This window comes from Phasianus colchicus, chromosome 12, assembly GCF_987193195.1.
Source record: "Phasianus colchicus chromosome 12, bPhaCol1.hap1.1, whole genome shotgun sequence".
Taxonomy (NCBI): domain Eukaryota; kingdom Metazoa; phylum Chordata; class Aves; order Galliformes; family Phasianidae; genus Phasianus; species Phasianus colchicus.
Window position 1 is genome coordinate 2,518,591 of NC_143447.1, and position 21,338 is coordinate 2,539,928.

The 21,338-nt window shown below is 49.9% G+C and overlaps 1 protein-coding gene and 1 long non-coding RNA gene across 3 annotated transcripts; both read left to right on the forward strand.

Annotated features, from left to right (window-relative positions):
- Nucleotides 1–61: 61 nt before the first annotated feature.
- Nucleotides 62–8,652, forward strand: LOC149916232 (uncharacterized). Its single transcript, XR_016470240.1, has 3 exons — nt 62–133; nt 855–921; nt 1,601–8,652. It is a non-coding gene; the product is annotated as an uncharacterized LOC149916232 (long non-coding RNA).
- Nucleotides 8,653–12,624: 3,972 nt separating this feature from the next.
- Nucleotides 12,625–20,892, forward strand: CD276 (CD276 molecule). Of its 2 annotated transcripts, XM_031616275.2 has the most exons (8): nt 12,625–12,768; nt 13,161–13,227; nt 14,934–15,284; nt 15,363–15,659; nt 17,339–17,476; nt 18,795–18,836; nt 19,023–19,058; nt 19,790–20,892. In XM_031616275.2, exons 2-8 carry the CDS (start codon nt 13,188–13,190, stop codon nt 19,810–19,812), a joined length of 927 nt encoding a protein of 308 aa, XP_031472135.2. In that variant the 5' UTR covers nt 12,625–12,768; nt 13,161–13,187; the 3' UTR covers nt 19,813–20,892. The 2 variants fall into 2 exon arrangements, with proteins under 2 accessions (XP_031472135.2, XP_031472134.2); XM_031616274.2 differs by lacking the exon at nt 12,625–12,768 and having other exon boundaries at nt 12,775–13,227.
- The last annotated feature ends 446 nt before the right edge of the window (nt 20,893–21,338 follow it).

Genomic DNA, 21,338 nt, shown 5'->3' on the forward strand with positions numbered 1-21,338 from the left:
TGGGCGGAGAGGGAGGGGTCACGTGGTGTGCGCAGCGCGGGATTTGCGTTTCCCCCTCAGGCGCCATCTTGCGCTCGCTTCGAGATGGGTCTGGTTGTGCTGGAGGGGAGGAGGCTGCTCAGGTCTTGTGTCCGTGCGTAGTTTCAGCGTCTTTACGCGTGTCCCAGCAAGCACAGGGCTGGGGCTGAGGTGACGCTCTTGAAATCAGTTCTGCCTTTTAGCCGTGACCTAAAACCTCACTTTTATCCTTCATCCTCTACAGTCTTGAAGTAGCAGGTCTACAGGAAGGCAGGCCAGGAGCAGCATCTCTGCTTGATTTCATTTTACTTTTGCTATGTGCCGGCCACAGCACATTAGCACAGACCTCATTAGCAGAGATAATTCTGAGTTTGACGCCCTCTCCTGCATTGGTAGATCCCAAAGTCCGTCCCAAAGCGCTCTGCTTCCAGGCGTGTATATCCAAACCCATGAAAGACCCAACAAATAATTTTTCCCTCATGGAATAAGTTTAAACATAACTATTGCTTACCAACAGGTCTTCCTTCCCCCCCATTCTCCCCCCACCCAACATTGGATTTCTGTGTGGAATTTGCTCAGCAAAAGCATTGTGCTTTTTTATAGAAGTGTGAAATGCTACAGTAGGTAATAAACAGGTGAAAATGCTGAGAAATTCCCTCACGTGGACAGCCTCATAATGCAGAGGTCTGGAGCAAGAGCCTGCTTGTAGTTGGGACCCACCAGCATGGAAGCCCACTTGTTGATAATTATTTTAGAAAGTAAAATAACATTGTGGAGATTTATTTTGTCTTATTTTGTTGGTGGTGGTTTTTTGGTGTTTTTTTTTTCCAAATTAGGTGACCTGCCCCTCTGATTGTACAGACTGGAAGCTGAAGCCACAAGAAGTGAAAGCATTTGCCTCAGGTTAGCAGTGAAATCAACTGCAGAGAGAGCTCAAAAATTCACTCCTGGTTCACTGGACCTGCTAGTTGTCCCTAAAAATAGTCAGCATGGTCCCACCTCGAGGCTTGTTTGGTGAGCTGTGAGCAGGTCACCTCGGTTTTCTCTGTATTTCCCTATCTATAAAATACAGATTTGGGGTCAGATACACTAGTTATGTATCATGCTGGTGACCCCAGCTGACTGTAACCCTGATTTAGCTGACATAAAACCAGATTTAGGACTGCCGTCCCTCCTGGGGTGGCTCTGACAGTCAGGGTGCACTGCTGAGTGGTTTAACATGCATTCAAGGTAGGGAGATTTGCAGGTAACTGAAAAAAAAGAAAAAAATGGCACAGAAACACACTGGAAGAAAAAAAAAGGAAATTGCTCAGGAGTTTATTTTCTGCATTTTGCTGAGTCCTCTTCTTCCACTCCAGAGATCTCTGCAGGCTCAGGACTCCCAGAATAGCTGTCCAAAGATTGCCCGGCCTTTTCTTCTAGCCAGAGAAGGGCCTCTGGGAGGATGCTAATGCAACCAGAAACTGTTTTCCCTTTCCAGGGAAAACTTCCCTGCTGTTAAACCCTATTAATACAGTTTGTTTCATGAGGGTGCAGCTGCTTGACTTTGCATCCCTGAGTGCTTTACTTGGTTAATTCTCAGGAAATTGAATAAGAGTGCTTTCCTTGTTGGCGTGACTCAAGGAGGATCAGGCATACCTTTTTCATGGAAACCCTGCAACTTGGTTGAAGCTGACAGAAGCGCTGCTCCGGCACTTCAGGTGGGCTTACATTCTGCTGAGCTCACAGGAGAGAAGCGTTGAGGCTGTTGGCAGTCCTGGCTGGCCCTAGCTCTCTAAAGGTGCCATGATACTGAACTCAATCTACATCAGATGTTCCACTGTGCCGCGTATCCTGCACTTGAGCACTTCCATGCTGCATTTCCGTGACTCACTATCCTTGCCAGCTGAATCATCCATGACACTACTATTTGTTTTCTTGCCATGGTACAGAAACATCCTCTTTTCTCCCCTCGTTTGTTTTTCTGTGGAACAATTCTGACAGTAGCGCTGGAAAACCAGAAGGAATAAGCGAAAAGAACCAGAAAGCAAGATTTCACATGATGCTTTCCCTCCCTCTGCTTTCTGCACGCTGTTTTTCCTGCTCTGGAGGATTTTGCTGTAACTCTCATTTTTGCAAACACCCACTTGGTATTAGGCCTTACCTACACCCGAGTGTTTTCCAAGTTTGGAATCAGTCAGCAATGTACTTGCCTCTGAGCATGGTTTGTATCTGCACAGTAATACTTGTTTCGTAACCATGGCAGCTCACAGTGAGTCATGCTGCCAGAGGCCTGGGCAGAAGTTAGCAGGAGGCTTCAGCACGCTCTTGTTTCCCTCCATCTTCTCCCTACAATTGTGTAACTCATCTGGTTTTGTGGTAGAGACAGACGTGCTGCGAGCAAGTAATGCAAGAAACCAAAGCAGAAGATATCCATGACTGGTGACAAGATCACAATGCTGCCCAATTCAACCTCTTATCTTCAGGAGTCTCTTAGGAAACTTAACCAGGATTGCTACAGATCCTCGATGTACGTGGACTGTATATACTCAATATCTCAGGTATGCAGCATGACGAGCACGGAATGAAAAGCTGTTTTTTCTCTGTGCACAAGTATACCTTCTTTTACCAAATCACATACAACTTATAGTGGAGTTGTATAGAATATTTTGCCAGCACTGGGTTAACTAGCTTGATGGTAAGGATTCTATTACAAAGGGAAGTATTCCACCAGACTGAGTTGTTACGACGGGCCTATAACTAGCGGCAGTTGGTGCTAGATTCGTTCTTGTTCAACATCTTCATCAGTGACCTGGGAAAGAGGATAGAGTCCACTGTCAGCAAGTGATACAAAGCTGAGAGGAGTGGTTGACATATCAGAAGGAAGTGCTGCCATTCAACAAGTCCTGGGCAGACTAGAGAGTTGGGCAGGGAGGAACCTGATGAGGTTCAACAAAAGCAAGTGTCTTGCACCTAGGGAGGAATAACCGCGTGCATCACTACAGATTAGGGGCTGACCTGCTGGAAGGAAGCTTTGAGGAGAAGGACCTGTCTGTCCTGGTGGACAGCAGGCTGATCATGAGTCAACAGTGTGCCCTTGTGGCCAAAAAGGCCAATGGTGTCCTAGGGTGCATCAAGAAGAGATCAGCCAGCAGGTTGAGAGAGGTGAACCTCTCCTCTGCTCTACCCTGGTGTGGCCTCATTTGGAGTACTGTGTCCAAGTTCTGGGCTCCCCAGTTCCAAAAACACAGGGAGCTGCTGGAGTGTCCAGCAGAGGGCCACATCTGGAGCATCTCCTGTATGAGGAAAAGCTGAGAGACCTGAGACGATTCTACCTGGAGAAGAGAAAACTGAGGGAGGATCTCACAATTGTTTATAAATATCTAAAGTGCAGGAGTCATGTTGATGGAGATGGACCATTTTTGGTGGCGTGCAGCAATAGAACAAGGGGCAATGGGCAGAAACTGAAACACAAAGTTCCATACTAACACAAGGAAGAACTTATTTACTGTCGGAGTGACAGAGCACTGAAACAGCCTGCTGAGAGAGGTTTATAGATGATGATTTTGTTGATTTCTTTTCTTTCTTGCATGTGTGGGCATAGCGATTCCTGACCTTGTGAGTGGCAAGGGGATTTCAGGCTCATCGTTTCCAAACAGTAACTCAAACTCTTTGCATTTCTCCTTTCTCCCAGGACCCATTCTTTCACCCAGCATATATCAATTTTGGTTATTCTGAGACTTCAGCAAAAGCAGGACTGAAAAAATCAGATTCAAAGCAAACAAAGGAAGAAAAATCAGCAGTTCCTTACAGAACAGCAAGGAAGCGTTATCTTTGTGTGTGCCCATGTGTCATCTTGGAGCTGTCATCTTGCAACTGGGAGTGTTTAAGACATCCTGTTATTTTGATGTATTTATTGATACACTTTGGCACTTGAAGAAAGCTCTGCCTCTGGAAACCTCACTCACAGTCACCTTCTTTTGAATCTATTATTGGAAAGTTGAAAATGTAGGGTAAAGCATGAAATGCTCAATGACGTCTAGCAGCAAAACTCAGCTACTGCAGCTGTTCTCAGGGCTGAGAAACGCTGAATAACATTGGTTAAGACTTTGACATGCCAGTGAAATCACAGATCTATGCTTCAGCTGGCTCAAATCAGCTTGTAGGCACACACAATGCCTCCGCCTTGCAAGACCGCATTAAGTGCATGATCACGCTGCGTTTGCATTTATGTGCAGATATAAATGAGCAAACACAATGCAACACGTGTGTATGCTTATGCATTACATAAGGCTGGCCAGACTCAAACTCAGCTGCTGGCTCTCAGGAGTTGATGCCTGCCTTCCAGAATCCAAAGTAGCTCTGGCCCTTGGGTCATGCATATATGAGTAATGGCTCATCTCCCTAAAGGCAGGTGGGAAATACCGTTAATCTAATAAGATAACAGAACCCCAGCTCCTCCCTGGGCTGTTCAGGAGAGCCATCAGGACAGAGGTGACACCCATCCCTTTGAGTCACCAGGAAGGTTCTCTGGCAGTCCTTACAGATGTCCTTGCTGCCTGAGGGTCTGGGACTGCTGGCAAGGATCTGTCCTACACACACTTCGGAGTGGGAGTAGGAGCAAGTGTCTGTATTGGGAACACAGGCTCAGCATCACTGCTGGCTGGGTGTGAGGACATGGAGCTGCAGGACTGAGCTGCTGGATGCAGCAACTCCTGCTGCCACCAATCTAAAATTATGGCAAGCAAATGGAGGAAGTGCCTGAGTGCCTGTAGGGGAAAAAAAAAAAAGAGAGAAAAAGAAGAAATCCAGGTGATTTTGTGCAAAGAAATGTAAGAAAATGACAGAGAAGCAAGAAGCAGCAGGAAAGGAGGTGGGAGAAAAAAAAAAGGATAAAGATTGAACAAAAGAAGTGACGCTCTGAACTATGAGAGACAGATGAAAAGCTTGTAAGGTTATTTTCTAGGGAAAGAGGGAAGACTTTAGGCTAGCAGTGAGAAAGGAATATAGATGTACTTTCTTACTTTGCAGAAAGGTGGCTTTCCACATCTCAGCTCCACTGGGTAATGGCACTTTGGTTATTTCTAGCCATCCTTCCCTCCTCCTACATGTTCAAATGTTCCCGTCAGAAATGGTCAAAGTGTTTGAACTGATTTTTTTTTTCTTTTGTAAGGAGAAATGTCCTTTCAAACAAAACAAATGTTGTGACAGAAAAGGTAATTCCAGACAGAACAACTCACAACGTGAGCAAGAAAAAAAAAATCCAAGGAGAAATCCTGGCATACCTGATTTCATCTGTGTCATGGCAGAAGTCTGAAGTCTGCCTTCTAATTTTCTGCAGGAAAGACATAAAACAAAGAGGAATGAAAATGATTTTTCCTCTCTCCCTGACCCAACCCTGAAGTTATTTATTTCAATTGCAATTATTTCATCCAGCTCAGCCATGCAGTAATGCTTTCTCCACCCAATTTTTTAGGAAACCGGGTCCAACAGATCAGGTTTCCAGTTGCAGATACATGAGAGCTATTCCCTGCCCTCGTTATCCTCAGGAAAGTGGTAACATTATCCTCCTGCTCTCATCTGGAGCAGCTCCATCCAGCCGCAGGCAGGACACGTGTGGCTGTCCCCAGCTCACCCCCACAAGCTGTGAGTTATGGCAGGAAGCCTCCAAGAAGGCACAAAGGAAAAAGCTGAACATCTGGAGCAATCAGCAGGATGCAGAGGTGAATTCGTGGGTGATGTCGTCAGAAGTAGACGGCAGGTGGCACCCATGGATTAGCGCAGGGCTTGCTCTGGGTGCTGTCTTGGTTGCATGCAAGGATTGCTGCACACAGTTCTGGCCTGGGGTACGCAGTCTTTCAGGCTGTTCCCTTTGCATTTTGGAGCATTTACATAGGGAGCAAGGGCTTGAGGCCAAAATGCCTGGGATGCACACAGAAAGCAGGGCTGTTGTACTATGAAACAGTAAGTGCACTGCTTCCTCAGGGATGGGAAGCAAGGGGACAGGGATGGGGCTGGCAGGAAAAGGACCAGACCTAAGTATCCGAGCAAGGAAAGCAAGAGGCAGCCAAGAGTCTGAGTCACCAGCTATGCTTGCAGCAGTGAGGTTGGCTTGTGATCAAGCTGAGACACCAGCCCACAGGTCAGGAGCAGGCATGCTGAGGGTAACCAAGGTTAGATGCAGCCTGGTGACCCCTGCTCAGGTCCATAAAAGCACAGCACTTAAAAGCACAGCAGACCTTAGAGCAAGCTAGAAAATCAGTTTGGGTCAGGATTCAGGTCAACACAGCCTATATGTATTACGAGCATAGCCGGGGCTGAACCTGAATGAAGACTGGCACTTGTAGCATAACTCAAGTAAAGAACAAGGGTACTGGGCTGGCCTTAAATAGGCTCCTGGGCCATTGGCAGGTGTGTGTCCTGGGGGAGTTTGTTCAGCACCATCAGTGCCTCCAGCACTCTGACATGCTGACGCTTTGTATTCCCCAAGAAGTAGGAACTCTTACCCCATCTCCAAAGCACAGCATCGAGGTTCTCTGCAATGCACCTTCATATCGGGGCTGCAGTGCTCTCACCAGCTCCCCATAATGTATGGTGCCTCCTAAAGGAGCACTCATAGGTGCTCAAGCTGGGTTTTGGGGAGGTGAAGCAGAAGGCAGCCGAATGACCCTGACATCGATGAGCACTGTGCTATCATGGTTCAGCATTGACTGCAGTCCTCGTGCTGTCTGCCTGGGGTCCCAGTGGCACACGGCCAACCAACCAGGCAGAAACACTGATCCGTTTGACTAAATGCCTATAATTAAAATGAAATGAAGACAATAAAACTCGGATCATTTGAGGGCCAGAAGAGGGAACAAGCTGGCCAGGAGTTCATTACAGTACTTGCAAACAACAGCCCGTGGCAGCACAGACTGCTCGCATGATGGACACCGCACATGTCCCTGCAATTTGTTATATTTATCAAACATTATGCTTATATTCCATTCTCATTTTAGGTGGGAAGGTTGGTGGTCCTGCATGTGGCAGGGGGATTGGAGATTCATGATCCTTGAGGTCCCTTCCAACCCTGGCAATTCTGTGATTCTGCTGGTCAACCTTTATCAGCTAAATCAAGATTAAAGGTGTTAGCCTGCCTTTACATTATGGTAAATGATACAATTAGCTCCACATTAGCTCAGCTCAACCTGTTTTCCTAATCCTGTGTGATGTAGGAGGTCAGATAAACGTGGTGTTTTTTAGCCCTAATGGCTAAAACATCCCCCAAATACACCTTTCAGTGGACCCACTGTCTGCTGCAAGGGGCTGCTTCCCATGGACCCCTTCCCACGTAGGTGGGAGCTCAGTGTCCCCATCCTTGCATGTGTGGATTACCTGGTAAATCTCCACAGCATCCTCAGGGCAGAGAAAAGGGGCATTTTCACACCATGCTTCGATGTTTTTCCCTTGGAGCTGGAAAAGGAGGGATGGGACATGGGGTAGCACATCTCCATGTGATATATAGGATCATGGGGCTGTGATTCATAGCCAAGCAGCCTGAAAACCTTCCAGAAAGGTGCACTGAGGAAGCTGTGGCAGAGAGCTGGCAAAAGCTTTTAGTTGCAGATACAAAAAGAAAAGCAATTTCTTCTGAAGGATTTTTGTATTAAAAGGAGAAAATAAACAATAGCGGATGGCAGTGAGTGACCATGGGTTTGGCTGGATATCTTCAGTATCTCAACTATAGAAGCTCAGAGGAGTGTCAATAGAGGAGATTTAATTGATGACAAATATTATGGCTGGTACAGAATTAGAGGCACTCCAGACTGAGCAGGGAGGACTTTTATAGCAGCTAACAGATGAGCATTGTGAAGGATGACTATGATTCTTTGGGCATTTCTGGGTTAGATTGCGGTAAAATTGCAGCAAAAAGCAATTTTGCTTTAATCAACTATATAACAAAGCCCCAACATAGTGAAAAGCAGAAGGCATCAGAAGATAGAAAATTGTCAGCATTGCTGGAGCTAAAAGATAAGATTGTACTCCCCACAGCTACACTAAAAGAGGATAAATTATCCATAGGGGCAATTCAGAAAGAAAATAATGTACAATTAAAGTTGTTTGAATTACAGTTTTAGGGAAGCACGGGAGGAGGAAAAAGCCAGTTTCAGAGGAAAGTCTGAAACCTCCTTGCCATGTGCTTTTAGAAAGCAGAACTCCTTTTGGGGAAAAGAAAAAAAGAAAAAAAAAAAAAAAAGGAAGAAAACGGGATTAACAGGGCAGAGCAAACCTTAATCAGTAAAAAATGTTAGAAGGGGCCTTGTAGGAACCTTATAGGAACAGTCTCCAGAAAAAAAGCAGATAGTGCAGAGGGTCATGGTTGTCTTGAGTTTCTGATGACATCTGCCCAACTCTGGGCTCGATTTGAGCACAGAGCAAATAGACCATGGGCTAAAGGTTAAATAGTAAGAAAAGCTGCTAGAGGAGTGTGTTTGCATGAGCTCAAATAACTGCCCTGAGGCTACCTGTCACTTTTTGTCGAGGCAGCTTGTGTAGGGTTGAATTAGGTTGGGTTGGATTAGTTTGGGCTCGTGCCCATGTCCCCAGGTGAGGATGATGGGCTCCATGCTGCAGACCTCCCCTGAAGCTCTGTGGACCATCAGGCTGTTGGGAAAGCATGGGAGAACGGCTGATTTTGGGGTTCATCATTAGGTTTTATGGTTTTGTGAGTGGGAATCTCCTGCTTTCTTGTAGGAGCGTTCCTAAGCAGGTGGCAAGGATATTTGGAGCAAGTAGGTGTCTCCCATTCTGCAAAAGCCCTTTAAAAGCCAACGGCTCCTCTTGACTTCCCACCAGGCAGCTGCCAGGGGACCCAGCTCCAAGCAGATGGTGATGGGAGGACTGCGAGGTGGTAGCGGTGCGAATACAGCATCTTGTGCATGATGCACTTGGGACAGCTGGGATGTATAAGCCAAAAGCAGCAGCCCCAGCCGAGCTTCGTGGTGATTTCTGCAGTTGCCATGCTTATTTCCTTGCTGGCAGCTGCCTTGGAGGAAGAGGAGGAGGAGGAGGATGCTGAGATGGAGGAGCTGCTTTGGGAAGGGCTTTTCTTGGAAAAGCTCTTCTGTGCAGTGCAGGATGGGTTCCAAACATGTGTGGGTGAGGCTGGAAATGTGGTGCACCAGCTCTGCTTCCCCAAATCAGCTGCTCTGTGAGCAACAGGATGAGGTTATTCCCTCCCAGCTCTTTATTTCCCTTCAGATCATCCCAATCCCACTGCTGTGTGTCCGTCTGCATTCTAACAGCATGGTGCCTTGTGTGCAAGCAGGTCCAATACCTAGTAGCTCGGGCTGACCTCTTGTTCTTCATCAGCACAATGCCCTTTAAAGGTCCTTTCCAATTTTAAGGATTCTATGACATCTTCCAAAGATCTGCACTTGGGGTTGACCCAAGTGTCACCACGTGGGACACGGTAACCCCATCCTGCAGTGCTGCCCTGCACCTGAGCACTACCCAGGTCTTCATTCTGCTTGCTCTCTTGTGCAGAAACTCAGTTTGTGATTTCCAGAGTCAAGAGAAAAAATAAATCAATAAGGAACGGCTAGAGATAAAAATTATTATTTCAAATCATGAATTGACTGAAAGCCATGCTGAAAGTGATTTTGCAGAGGTGTTGCTGAGGAAAAGAAAAGCCTTGTGACTTTCCTCTGTAAGAAAATATTCCTTCACCACACTGCAAGCATCCCGCTGGGTGTTTTTTGTACGTGTGCCTGCATCTGGAGTCCATCATTGGGCTCTGCACTTATGAATGACCGCTGTGTTTTGCAAAAAAAAAAAAAAACCAAAACAAAACTGCTGAGCTGTCTAAAGCAGCCTCCTACCACGTGCTCAGACCCCAAACATCTGCGCTCAGTCGGCGGTGAGTGACTCACTGTCCCCAGCCCCAGGACGGCCACATCCAAAGTCTGTCTGCTCTGTTCCTCCTAAGCAAGCAGAACTGAGGTTGTCTCTGATGCAGCAAAAAGTCAGACATCACTTGTATCCAAGGATGTGTCTCCTTGGACCAGCTCATTGCTCTGCTGTGGTTCAAAGCCTCCAAACCCCCTTCCTGTCCTCCATCATTTGCCTTTTGCTGTTGGGATGCTCCTTGCATAGATGGGAGCTTTGGGGAGCCAGAGCTATTTTCCATATGTCCAAAGCCCCTGCAGTGCGGTACGTGCAGGATATAATTTACCTCCACGTGGGTATGGCTGATGTTTGGGTTAAAATCACTCCAAAATGGACAATTTGTCAGCTTTTGGGGGATAGCATTCTGCACATAGGCAACATGGGATTATCCTCTGTTCCCCTGCCTTGTGCTCAATATATTACAAATACATATAATGAATATGTATGTACCCCCAAACCTCAGCCCATCCCTCCTCTCCTTGATCAAATCCTGGCTGAGCGTGAAATTAAACTTGCAAATTGCAGCCTTTTCTTTGCCTTGCCACGTCTTTGTTCTTGTCAGCTTCATTATTATGCACATTTCTCATGCACACACCTTGGGTATTTCAGGGTGTGAGGAAAGAAAATTAGCCAGAAAGAATCATTTGGGACAGAAAGCATCAACTATTTAAATTCCTCCCTGGAAGCCCTTTCATTGTTAATTATGAACAGGTTTGCAAGCAGCTTAGATTTTAATTTTTAAGCTGGTTTTGATGTTCAAAAATCTACTTTTGTTTCAAAGGACATCTTACTTTCTTTTGCTTTTTTCATGTTTAACTCTAAAAACTGCTGGTGCTTGGAAGCTGTGCTGCGAGTCTGCACCTTTTTGGGGGGAGCCTATGCCAAAATCTGTGTGCTCCACCTGCATTTTAAGGCTGCTGAGCTTTCCTGTGGTGCTGCTGGAGCTGCTGTGGACCCAGAATTGCTGAAGCTGGATCAGGGACCCATATCATGCACAAAGATCCTGCAAATCGATCTCCTGATTTAGTTGCAAGCTTTGAAAGTGTATTTACTTCATCCCTGATTGTTCCTGTTGCCATCACCCACAGTGTCTGGGTCGAGACGTTGCCAGTTCCTCTGCTGCAACAGCTTTCCAAAGTGAAAAATAAAAAAGAGTTGTTTTAAATATAACACATTTCCAGTTATTTTTATTTGCTTTTTAGCTTTGAGCTCTCCAGGTTTGCTTGTTCCAGCTTTGCTCTGTAATCAAAAGGGTGAGGAGCTTCCTTTTCTCCTCTGGAATGAGACTGAAGCCTCCCACGCAGGCATGGAAGCCACCAGGCTGTGGGGACAATACAGGGGCCTTGGGGACACAGCAAGAGCAGCTGATGCACTGCCTGAGGCCTTGCCCTCCATGAGTCTCCCTGTCCTGTGGCTCCCAAATATCTGGGGGTTCCTCTCCAGCAGCATCTTCTACTGAGGACCATCTGGGGCTGCTGCTGCCTGTGGGCTGGGACAGTGCTCTGATCAAAGCTCCACGCACCCTGCTTTGAGCTAGCCCAAATCCCTGGCTCCATGCATCCCAACCTCCCAGCTCTGCACCCCAATCCTCTTGCCTACGTGCAAGAGTTCTGCAGTTCCTCACACCCTGCTGCTGGACATGCCAATCCTCAGTTTTCCCTGCATACCAATCCTGTAGCTGCCCCCAGCTCTCCATCTCCATACACCCCAACCCCATGGCTCTGTGCTTCCCATTCCATACACAATCTCCTTGCACTCCATTGCTAGAGCTCCATGTACCCAATCCCTCAATTCTATGCACCCCTATAAACCTCAACTCCCCAGCTGTGTACACACCAACCCTCAGGCTCCACGCACCCCAGTCTCCCACTTCCATTCCCCCAGCCACCTACCTCCAAACACCTCAGGTCTCCCTGCACCCCAATTTCCTGGCTCTGTGCGTCCCATCCCTATCATTCCCTGCACCCAAATTCTCTCTGCATCCCAATACTGGGGTATTCATTTAAGTGAACACGTGGCTGCATGTACCCTAGTCCCCAAGCTCTCTACAACCCAGTTCCCCATCTCCATACACCTCAATGCTGTGGCTGCTCCAAACGCCCCAATCCCATGGCTCTGTGCACCCCAATCTTGGGCCTCTCTGCATCCCAATTCTGTCCGCATCCCAGAGCTCCATACACCTCAGTCTCCAAATTCCACGCACTCCAATCCTGTGCCTCAACTCCCCAGCTCTGCACACCCCAGTCCCCTGGCTCCCTGCATCCGCATTCCCCAAGCTCCGTGCCCCCCACCCCTGCTTCCTTGCACCTCAAGTCTCCCAGCACCCCACTTTCCCATCTCTGTGCAGCCAATCCCACAGCTCTCTGCACACGAATTCCCTCTGCACCCCAACACCCCATTTCCGTGCACTCCAATCCGATGCTCCCTGCACCCCGGTCCCCCACCTCCATTCCCGCAGCCCCGCGGCTCTGCGCACCCCAATTTCCTGGCACCACGCACACCTCTATACAACAGCTCCCTGCCTCCATACACCCCCCCCCTCCCTGCACTCCAGTTCCAACGCTCCACGTAACTTAAGCCCCTAATTCCACGCACGCCAGCCTCGGAGCTCCGCGAACTTCATTTCCCCAGCTCCGTACACCGCAACCCTGCCTATGCGCGCACCGCCCGACCCCCACGGCCGCGGCCCCACCTCCGCCGCGGGGACCCCGGGCAGGAAGCGGCCGCAGCCAATCAGCGCCCGGGCCGCGCTCCCGAGCCGAGCCGAGCGGAGCCGATCGGAGTCGAATCGAACCGAGCGGAGCCGAGCGGCGCCGAGCCGAGCCGAGCCGCGCCCTCCCCGCGGTAAGTGCGGGGCCCGACGGTGCCCGGTGTTGCGGGGACGTGGCGGTGCGCGGGGTTCCCTCGCCGGACGCGGGCTCGTCCCGCAGCCCTGGTGCCTCCCCGTGTGGCTTCCAGGCTTTGTTCCGGGAAGACGGAATGAATGGGGCCGGACGGGATGGCGGTTTCCTGCCCGTGTTTTGGGGCAGCCCCCGAAAGCTCCGCTTAGGGAGGAGATTTTCCCACGAATTGCTCCTTTTAAGTCGCTTTTGGAGCAAGTCTCCAGCTGAGAAATGGGCAGAATCCGCCGAGCTCCACGGGGAGAAAGCTTGGAAAGAAACAAAAAGGGGAGGAGAAGCAGTGAGGTTCCACACCCTTTCAGTGTTGTTTTCTGTTTTTCCTTATTTTTCCCCCAGCTCAGGGTGCCAAGAAGACGTGCAGTGATGCTGCTCGCCCTGGGAGCGCTGATGCTCGGCCTGGCAGGTGAGTGGGGCCGCCCCGAGGAGATGCCCCAGTACCACTTCATCCCCACTCAATGGCTTTGAGCTGGAGGCAGTGCTCACGAGGTGGTCCTGGGGTCCTCGGGAAGCCTATGGGCGTGGGTAGCCCTAGAAAGTGAGACCTGTGGCTCTGGTGGCGCTGGGAGTCGATGGCTGTGATGGCTTTGATGGCCATGGGATCCACTGCTGTGATGGCTTTGTGCCCTGGGACCCCATGGCTTCAGTGACCCTGTAACCCATGGTTGCGATGGCTCTGGTGGCCCCATAACCCTATGGCTGCAATGGCCTTAGGACCCCATGGCTCTATTGGCCCTGGGACCCCATGAGTGCAATGGTTCTGGTTACCCATGGTTCTGTGGTTGCGATGGCCTTGGGACACCATGTCTCTAATGGCCACAGCATCCATGGCTGCAATGGCTCTGATGGTGTTGGGACCACATGGCTCTGATGACATTGTGCCCTGGGACACCATAGCTGTGCTGGCCGTGGAACATCTGGCTCTGATGGCCCTGAGAATCCGTAACTCTGATGGCCACTGAACCCGTGGCTGCAATGGATCTGATGGCCCTGGGAACACATGGCTCTCTGATGGCTTTCTGCTCCAGGACCCTGTGTCTGCGATGGCCATGGGACCCATGGCTGCAATATTGCTGATAGCCTCAGAGGCCCATGGCTCTGATGGTTGTGATGGACCTGGAACTCCATGGCTCTGATGACTTTCGACCACTTGGCCACATAGCTGTGATGGCTTTCTGCCCACTTCCTCTGCCACCCCCCAGGCCCTCCTTCCTAGGTGCCAGTTTTGAGGCTCACCACAGGGGTGTTGATCCTTCCCCTAGACCCTTGCTAAAGTCTCACATCACCCTTGGCTGCCATCCCCTAAGGCAGTAGATGGTGGTGTCCCACAAGGGCGATGTTCCCCAATTCCCCAGAAAACCCAATAGGGGAAGGAAAAATCTCACCTAAAACCAAAGGAGCGTGGGACATCACCTCCTGTGTACTACATCAGAAAGGTGAAGGTGCAGCAGGATAAAATCCCAGTTACGTTCTGGGTCTTTCTGAGCTCCTGAACCTCTGGGCACGTCACCAGCACATGGCCACTTGCACAGAGGGACGTGGTGGCCCAGAGCCCTGTGCTGGTGCCCTTGTCCCACGACTGGGCTCATCAAGCTGAGATCAGGACATAAAATATATAGACACTGTATAAAAGTGGCAGCTTCCTTTGTCTCAGATGAGATTTTTCCCCTTTTCCTCTCCATATTATATATGGGGAGAACTGGGGAACGTTGCCCGTATGGGACATCACTCCCTGGGACCAGTCTGTGAGATGAACACATTGGGAGGTCTAGGGGTAGCAGAGGAATGTGGGCACCACATCCTGGTGTGGTTGGCACAGGAGCTGCCAGCTGGAGTGTTGGTGCCATCTAGCGCTCACGAGCCCAGCCACAAAGCTGGCTCATTGTGGGGCCTCTGTGTCCCTTCCAATCTCCTCTCTGTGGGGAGAAGCTGCACTTCTCTCTCAGCTGGCTGTTTTCTCCTCCCTGTCTGCAAAACAAAGACCTCACCATCTCCCTTAACTACCTCCATTCTCACATCCCACCTTTGGGGTGGCTTTTTGTTGACCCTACCAAAACAAGCCATCCTGTACCAGAGATTGGATCTGACCACCGTGTTCTTCTCATCCTGCAGGTGCCATGGAGATCCAGGTCCCAGAAGAGCCCGTGGTGGCCCTTTATGGCCAAGATACCACCTTGCACTGTTCCTTCACCCCCGAGGCCAACTTCAGCCTGAAGGACCTCAGCCTCATCTGGCAGCTGACGGACACCAAGCGCCTGGTGCACAGCTTCTCTGGTGGCAGGGACCAGCTGACAGACCAGGGTGGGGGCTACACCAACCGCACGGCCCTCTTTTATGACCAGCTGTCCCAGGGCAACGTCTCGCTGCTCCTACGGCGCGTGGAGATTGCAGATGAGGGCAGCTTTACCTGCTTCGTCCGCGTCCGCGATTACAACAGCGCAGCTGTGACGCTGCAGGTAGCAGGTGAGATATGGCTGTGCAGTGTCACCCACCTGTTTCTGGATGCAGTGATCCTTCATGATGGCTTTCCTTTCCTTCCAGCTCCCTACTCCAAGCCCAGTTTGAACCTGGAGCCCAATAAGGACTTGAAGCCAGGAGATCGGGCGGTTGTCACTTGCCAATCTTCCTATGGCTACCCTGAGGCCAGTGTCCTCTGGCAGGACAGCCACGGTGCCAATATCACTGAAAACGTCACCACATCACAGGTGGCCAACGAGGAGGGGCTTTTTGATGTGTACAGCATCCTACATGTGCTGGTGGAGCCCAGCAGCACCTACTCCTGCCTGGTACGGAACCCGGTGCTGCAGCAGGAGACCCATGCCTCTGTCACTATCACGGGTGAGCAGGTGTGGGCCAGATTTGGGGAATTAAGGGTAAAGATTTACGTCTAAAGAAGGTAAATCTGGTGGCACAGAATCAGCCCTGGGGTTGCACCGTAACCCAGCTCAACCTCCCTGCCCATGGAGGTGCAGGATGGCTTGGGGCTGTCTTGTCTATCGGTGCTGCTCTAATTCTGGCTCTGGAGGTTTTTGCTGAAGGGGGTTTTGCAAGGACTGTGTGAGATTTGGGAAGAATCTGGAGATTTGGGAAGGATCTAGAAGTGTTTTTATAGTTCTCGCTTTGCTGGTTGCCCTGTCCCAGTATAAACCACTCCAGAGAGCCAGTATAAGGCATGATAGTCTTCCTCTCCATAGCATGTAGCCATGCAGCCCCATCCCAATCCTACAGAAACACTGCATCCCATTAGCATGTTCATGCTGTCCAAATCCTGATCAAAACATCTTTTGGGCACCTGGAATTACAGTGCTGTTTCCCACCTGAGCTGCTTGGCATGGGGACTGATGTCTCAGCGGACTTCCTGGCTGGTTCCCCAGCTCGCTTCATTTTTCTTTGGGCATCATTCAGCCTCTGAGCTGCCACTTTGCTCTGACAATGTCTTGCTCTGCTGGTCCGACAAATAAAGGACTTAGTGGCGTTTATTCTGGATGGCAGTGAAAAGGAGCGTGGGCAGGGCTCGATTGAGGAGCCTTGTAGGGCTGTGCACAAGAGCTGGATGACAAAACCCATGGCTGTGAGCCAGTGTGCCCCAAATTCAAACCTCCTGGGGCCAATAGGGGGTTTGAGGTCCCTCCTGTTGCCCTCAGGAGTCCTCAGAGATGCTCTGGGAAGTGAAGGGATGAGCTCCAGGAGATAACTCCAAGGAATCTGGCCCCTCAAACTTCATCAGTGTCTTGCAGGACCCATTCTTGGCACGCTGTTGACTTGGAGTGGCTTTCACTCATCCCCCCTTGCTCAGCTTTTATTGCTGCCTTGGAGCTCTTTATAACCTTACACAATCTCCAGCAGTGTTAATTAGTGCTTAATTGGCTCTGCAGTTGTTGGGTTGTGAAGGTGGGTCCCTGGTGGAGCATCAACCTCTTGACTGGTGTCACCAAGCTCTTCCAGCAAGTGTCATACAGGCACCAAAAGTTGGCCATGGATAGAGAATGGGACAGCGACAGCACTTCTGTCATTCCCTGGTTTTGCCCAAAAGCAGGAATTTTGTCAATGAGGACTGAGGAGAGGCTTCTGCATGGGCTCAGAGCTACTTTCCTTAGCGTATGAGCAAGTGGGCAGTCTTAGGGTGAGGGCTGTGTGTGTCAGGGAGCTCCACATTCTCCGTGTCCCCTGCCACTATGGGTCTGCTAAGGCAGAACAAGGGGGCAGAGAGCCAGCCAGGGGATCTGCTCTTTCTGGGCTTCTCCTGAAAAGGGAACATCCCTGAATAGGATTTGCTCAGGACAAAGCTTTATTTGAAGATACAGTGATGTTATGGGGAAAAAAAATCATAGATTACTGATGCCTTATGTGAAAGCCAATTTCTCAAAGTAATATCTGTGGCTTGCTACAGTGAAATATCCTCAAAACCCCATCTGCCCTTTGCAAGGACGATTCCCTGCCACCGTGGGATCCCTGATATACTGCGTACCCCTTCCCTTAGCATTATAAATGATAGGATTTCTGATGTTCTCCCCAAGGCCAGCACCTCGCCTTCCCTGCCGTGGCTCTCTGGGTGACAGTGGGACTCTCCATCTGCATCGTGGTGCTGCTTGTTGTCCTGGCTTACATCTGCCAGAAGAAAATCCGCCAGAGCTGCGAGGAAGAGGAGAATGCAGGTAGAGCATCCCTTGTCCCAGCAGCAGGTGCTGGGGAGGAGGGGGACACTTCACCCTGCATGACTTTACCTTGGTGGTGGCATCTGTCAAAGACAGATGCTGCCTGCATGCATCTGTCCAGGTAGCTCTTTTCTTTTGCACACAGATGAACTTTTTTCTTTGGTTTTTGCCTCCCGGCACACGTTCACCTTTCTGCACTGCCCTTCTCCATCTCCTCCCCTGCGCCTGCAAGCATCCTCCACATGTCTGATGCCCTGATGGCACGGGAGCAGTTCCCACAAGCTGCCTCCAAGCATTTGCCACTGCAGAAATGTTGCACGCATTGACACGCGGAAATAGCATGAGACAGAGCTGCTCCGTGCTCGCCCTTGCTCTCCTTTCTCCTTGCTTCTTGAAAGCATTGCTGCAAGCCGTGCTGCTCTCTCCTGGGAAGCACTCTGAAATGCACCCTTTGAAAAATATTTGTCTGCCCGCTCTTGTTTTCCGCATTCTCCCCCTCCTTTGTTTTGTCTCTTTTCATCAGAGAGGTGTTTGCTCAGAAAGTGGGGCTTTGTTCCTTTAAAAATAAAGCTGTTGTGCTCCGAAATGGCCGCAGCAGCAGCAGCAGCAGCTCGCTGGCGTTCCTGCTTGTCTCCCTCTGGCTCCAGGGCTGATGCGTCTCGTGTTGCCAGAGCTGTGCCCTGACAGCCCTGTGCTGTGCAAACCACACCGCCCTGGGCCTCGTTCCCCCTCTGCCTGCCTGCTGTGGCTTTGTTAATTATGTTTTTCTTATATTTTATAAATATCTTTCTCCCTTTGTAGCACAAACCCCGGCGCATGTTCCCTTTTGCTGGAGGATTCAAAGCACTGGGCAGTATGGCTGTAGCCCTCGCTTCAATCCTTTAGCATGAGGACATCCTGTGATATTTTCTCCCTCCCTCCCCCAAGAAGCTTTGCTTTAAGCAGTAACCCTGCGAGACCTTTTGTGGGAGCTACAGGAAGCAGGAGCGTTGGTTTTTGCCAGTCCTTCTGGCTGGGAACAGCATCGTAGGGATTCAGAGCATCCTGCACCAGGGCCGTCCCTAAGCCCCTGGCTCCAGATGGCAGCCATGCTATAAATAGGGAGTGGAGCTGTAGGGTCACGCACAGCCAGGGAAATGCCCCCCCCTCCCCGTGGGTTTCAGGGCTCAGCACAGGGCTGGAGGAAGGATGTGGGATGCAGTGGGTACCACATCTGAGCAGAGGCAGGGAGGCTCAAGCAGGGGTGCAGGCATGAACCCATCGGGATTTTGGTGGAGGTCTGAGGATGCTTCACTCTCTCCTGATTGTTATTTTGTAGGGACTGAGGAGCAGGACATGGAGGGGGAAGAACAAAAGACAGGTAAGTGGGTGCTGTGGTTTGGTTCCCAGTGCTCCCAGTACCGTGCTGAGAAGGAGGCTGGCAGACACACTTTAGTTGCACAGCCCCACTGCATCCCAACATGCCAAAAGCAGTTTGGGGGGTGGGGGGAGGGAGAGTCTTAAGCAGTTTGTGCAAGCTGACCACTGCTGGTTTTGCTTTTTGCAGCTCTGCAGCCACTGAAGAGCACAGAAGACAAAGCAGGTGAGTGTGTGTCTGCTGGGCATCCTTGTCCTTGCCCATGCTCTGGTTAGAGAGGCTCATCTGTAAGGTGCTTCTGAGAAAGTTTTGTTTCCTGTGCAGGCTTTCCTTGCACACAGGGAGCTTTTCTGGGGGCCAAGACACATTGAAGATCCCAGGCTTTGCCTCCAAAGCTTTATTTAGCCTTCAGGGTGCTGGGTGAAAGCCTGCACCATGAAAAATGGCACCAAGGATCCCAGCTTCCCCTTCTGTTCCAGCTCTGTCCTGGTCATTGCCAGGAATTTGGGTCTCCCCAAGGCCCTTTCTCTTTTGAGTAGCTGCCAGGAACTGAATTTTGGATGAAAATCTGTGAGATTTGGGTTTACACTGATGTTGAATCACTGCTAGTTTCACCTTTATTATTAGCCCTGCCATTTTCCCCTCCGCCAATAGATTTATAAAAGCCTTTTCTCCCCTCCCATTCCCACGTTTAGAAAAGCGTTAGGTAGCACTGTGTTCCTTTTTTCCCTCTTCCATCTCTCCATTCTTATCTCCCCTCTGCTAGCTGCAGACCACGTTTCTTGATTTTTCATCCCAAAATTCAAGCCCATCTTCCCATGCCCATGTATCTGCCCCTAGACATCTGTTATCCATGACAGGGATACAGGCAAGCGCTTCCAGTTCTGCCTGTGAATTATTATTCTTAATATTCTTTAATTTTATTGTCTATTTCCTTCTTCCTTTTCTTCCCCCAGATAACGAGCAAGAAATTGTTTGATGGGAGCTGGGACAGCACCCTGTGCCCCCACACCAGCCCAGCCGTCCCCTGCGGTGACAAACCCAGGACACACCAAAGAGACAGGGACACCCCATCCTGCTGCCACCCCTGCACTGAGTGCTGTCACTCTCTGTGTTTTCGGGGTGCCCTGGGGCTGGAGAGAGGCTGTGCCTCCCTTTAACCCCAGCGAACCCCAAAGCCACAGCCCGAGGGTCCGTCTGTCCGTCCGTGTCCATAGGAAGCACTGGGCTGAGCCCGCAGGGTGAGCATCACTGCAGAGACACACTAGGATGTTTATTTCACCTTACAGCACTGCACTTCCAACTGGACTTTTATTTTTGCCTTAAGTGCATGGTTATCCCATGCCTCGAATTAACCCAAAGGATTTTTCACGGAGGGTTCTTTCCCTGCCCCCACCCTGAGGCAGGGCTCAGGGAACAGCTGGGGCAGTGTGATGTCTTCACTTTACTTCAGAAGGGTTGGAAGTTGGTGGGCGGCAGATGCAGGGGTTTTTAGCAAGTGGTTCATGCCACCCCATGACCAGGCTTCAGCTCAGGAATGCTGGAAAAAAAAAAAAACCAACAAAAAACCACACCAAAACGTAGTTTTTAAGGGGAAGAAAAGAAATCACAAAAAATATCATTTTTAAGGAAAAAACAAAACACCCAAATCTTGTTTTTAAGGGATCTTTCTACACCCATGGAATATACAACAGGTACCCTTCCCCAGCTGGACCACCGTGCCTGTTGTCTCATGAAATGTTAAATCATAACTCATGCACTAAAGCCTTAGCATCCCTGGAGCCCCAAATGTTTGTGACAAAAATAATGCTCTTTTACTGTGTTTTGGGTAAAACCAAAATGAGTTTTGCTCGGACAGCTGCTGGAAGGGACACCCAGTGCCAAAGTGTGTGTGACACCAGGGGATCTCTTGGCTTCTGTACGCAGGCTGAGAAATGGATTTGCTTGTGGTACATTGCTGGGTCCAGCCATGGGTCTTTTGTTGCTTTTTGTTATTTAAAATCCAGAATCCGGAGGGTTTTGTGCCTTGACAAATAAACACGTTGGTCGTTTTGGATGATGATTTCTGAGTTGGTGGTTGGAAAAGGGGAGAGTGAGGATGACCCAAGGTTCTTTCCCACCTTCAAACCCCACTTCTTTCACGAATCTACAACAGCTTATACTGTTTCTAGGAGAAAAATATCTATTTTGGTGGTGGAGGAGGTCCAAGGGCACCTATCTGTAGGAACAAGGACGCCCTGCTTCATACTGCATTAAATGTTTGGGTTGACTTCATGAGATTCTCAGCACAGAAGAGGGAGACCTGATGTCTGCGTCTGGTGTGTTTCCAAGGTGTTTGATGGCCTGGGCTGCTTTGCTCTGGCTCTTTCCCTCAGTCTTCTGCTGCCACCATGGCATCATCCACCACCGGGTGATGAGACCAACCTCCATAGCTCCTCTTTATTTTGATACCTAGAGCAGCAGGAGAAAGAGCAAAACCCCAAAGAGCCGTCATCGTCTCTGCAC

Coding starts and splice junctions, on each gene's coding strand:
- CD276 (XM_031616274.2), top strand. CDS start 13,038: ATGGGCAGAATCCGCCGAGCTCCACGGGGAGAAAGCTTGGAAAGAAAC. Junction 13,228..14,933: donor GCTGATGCTCGGCCTGGCAG/GTGAGTGGGGCC, acceptor CTCATCCTGCAG/GTGCCATGGAGATCCAGGTC. Junction 15,660..17,338: donor TGCCTCTGTCACTATCACGG/GTGAGCAGGTGT, acceptor GTTCTCCCCAAG/GCCAGCACCTCGCCTTCCCT.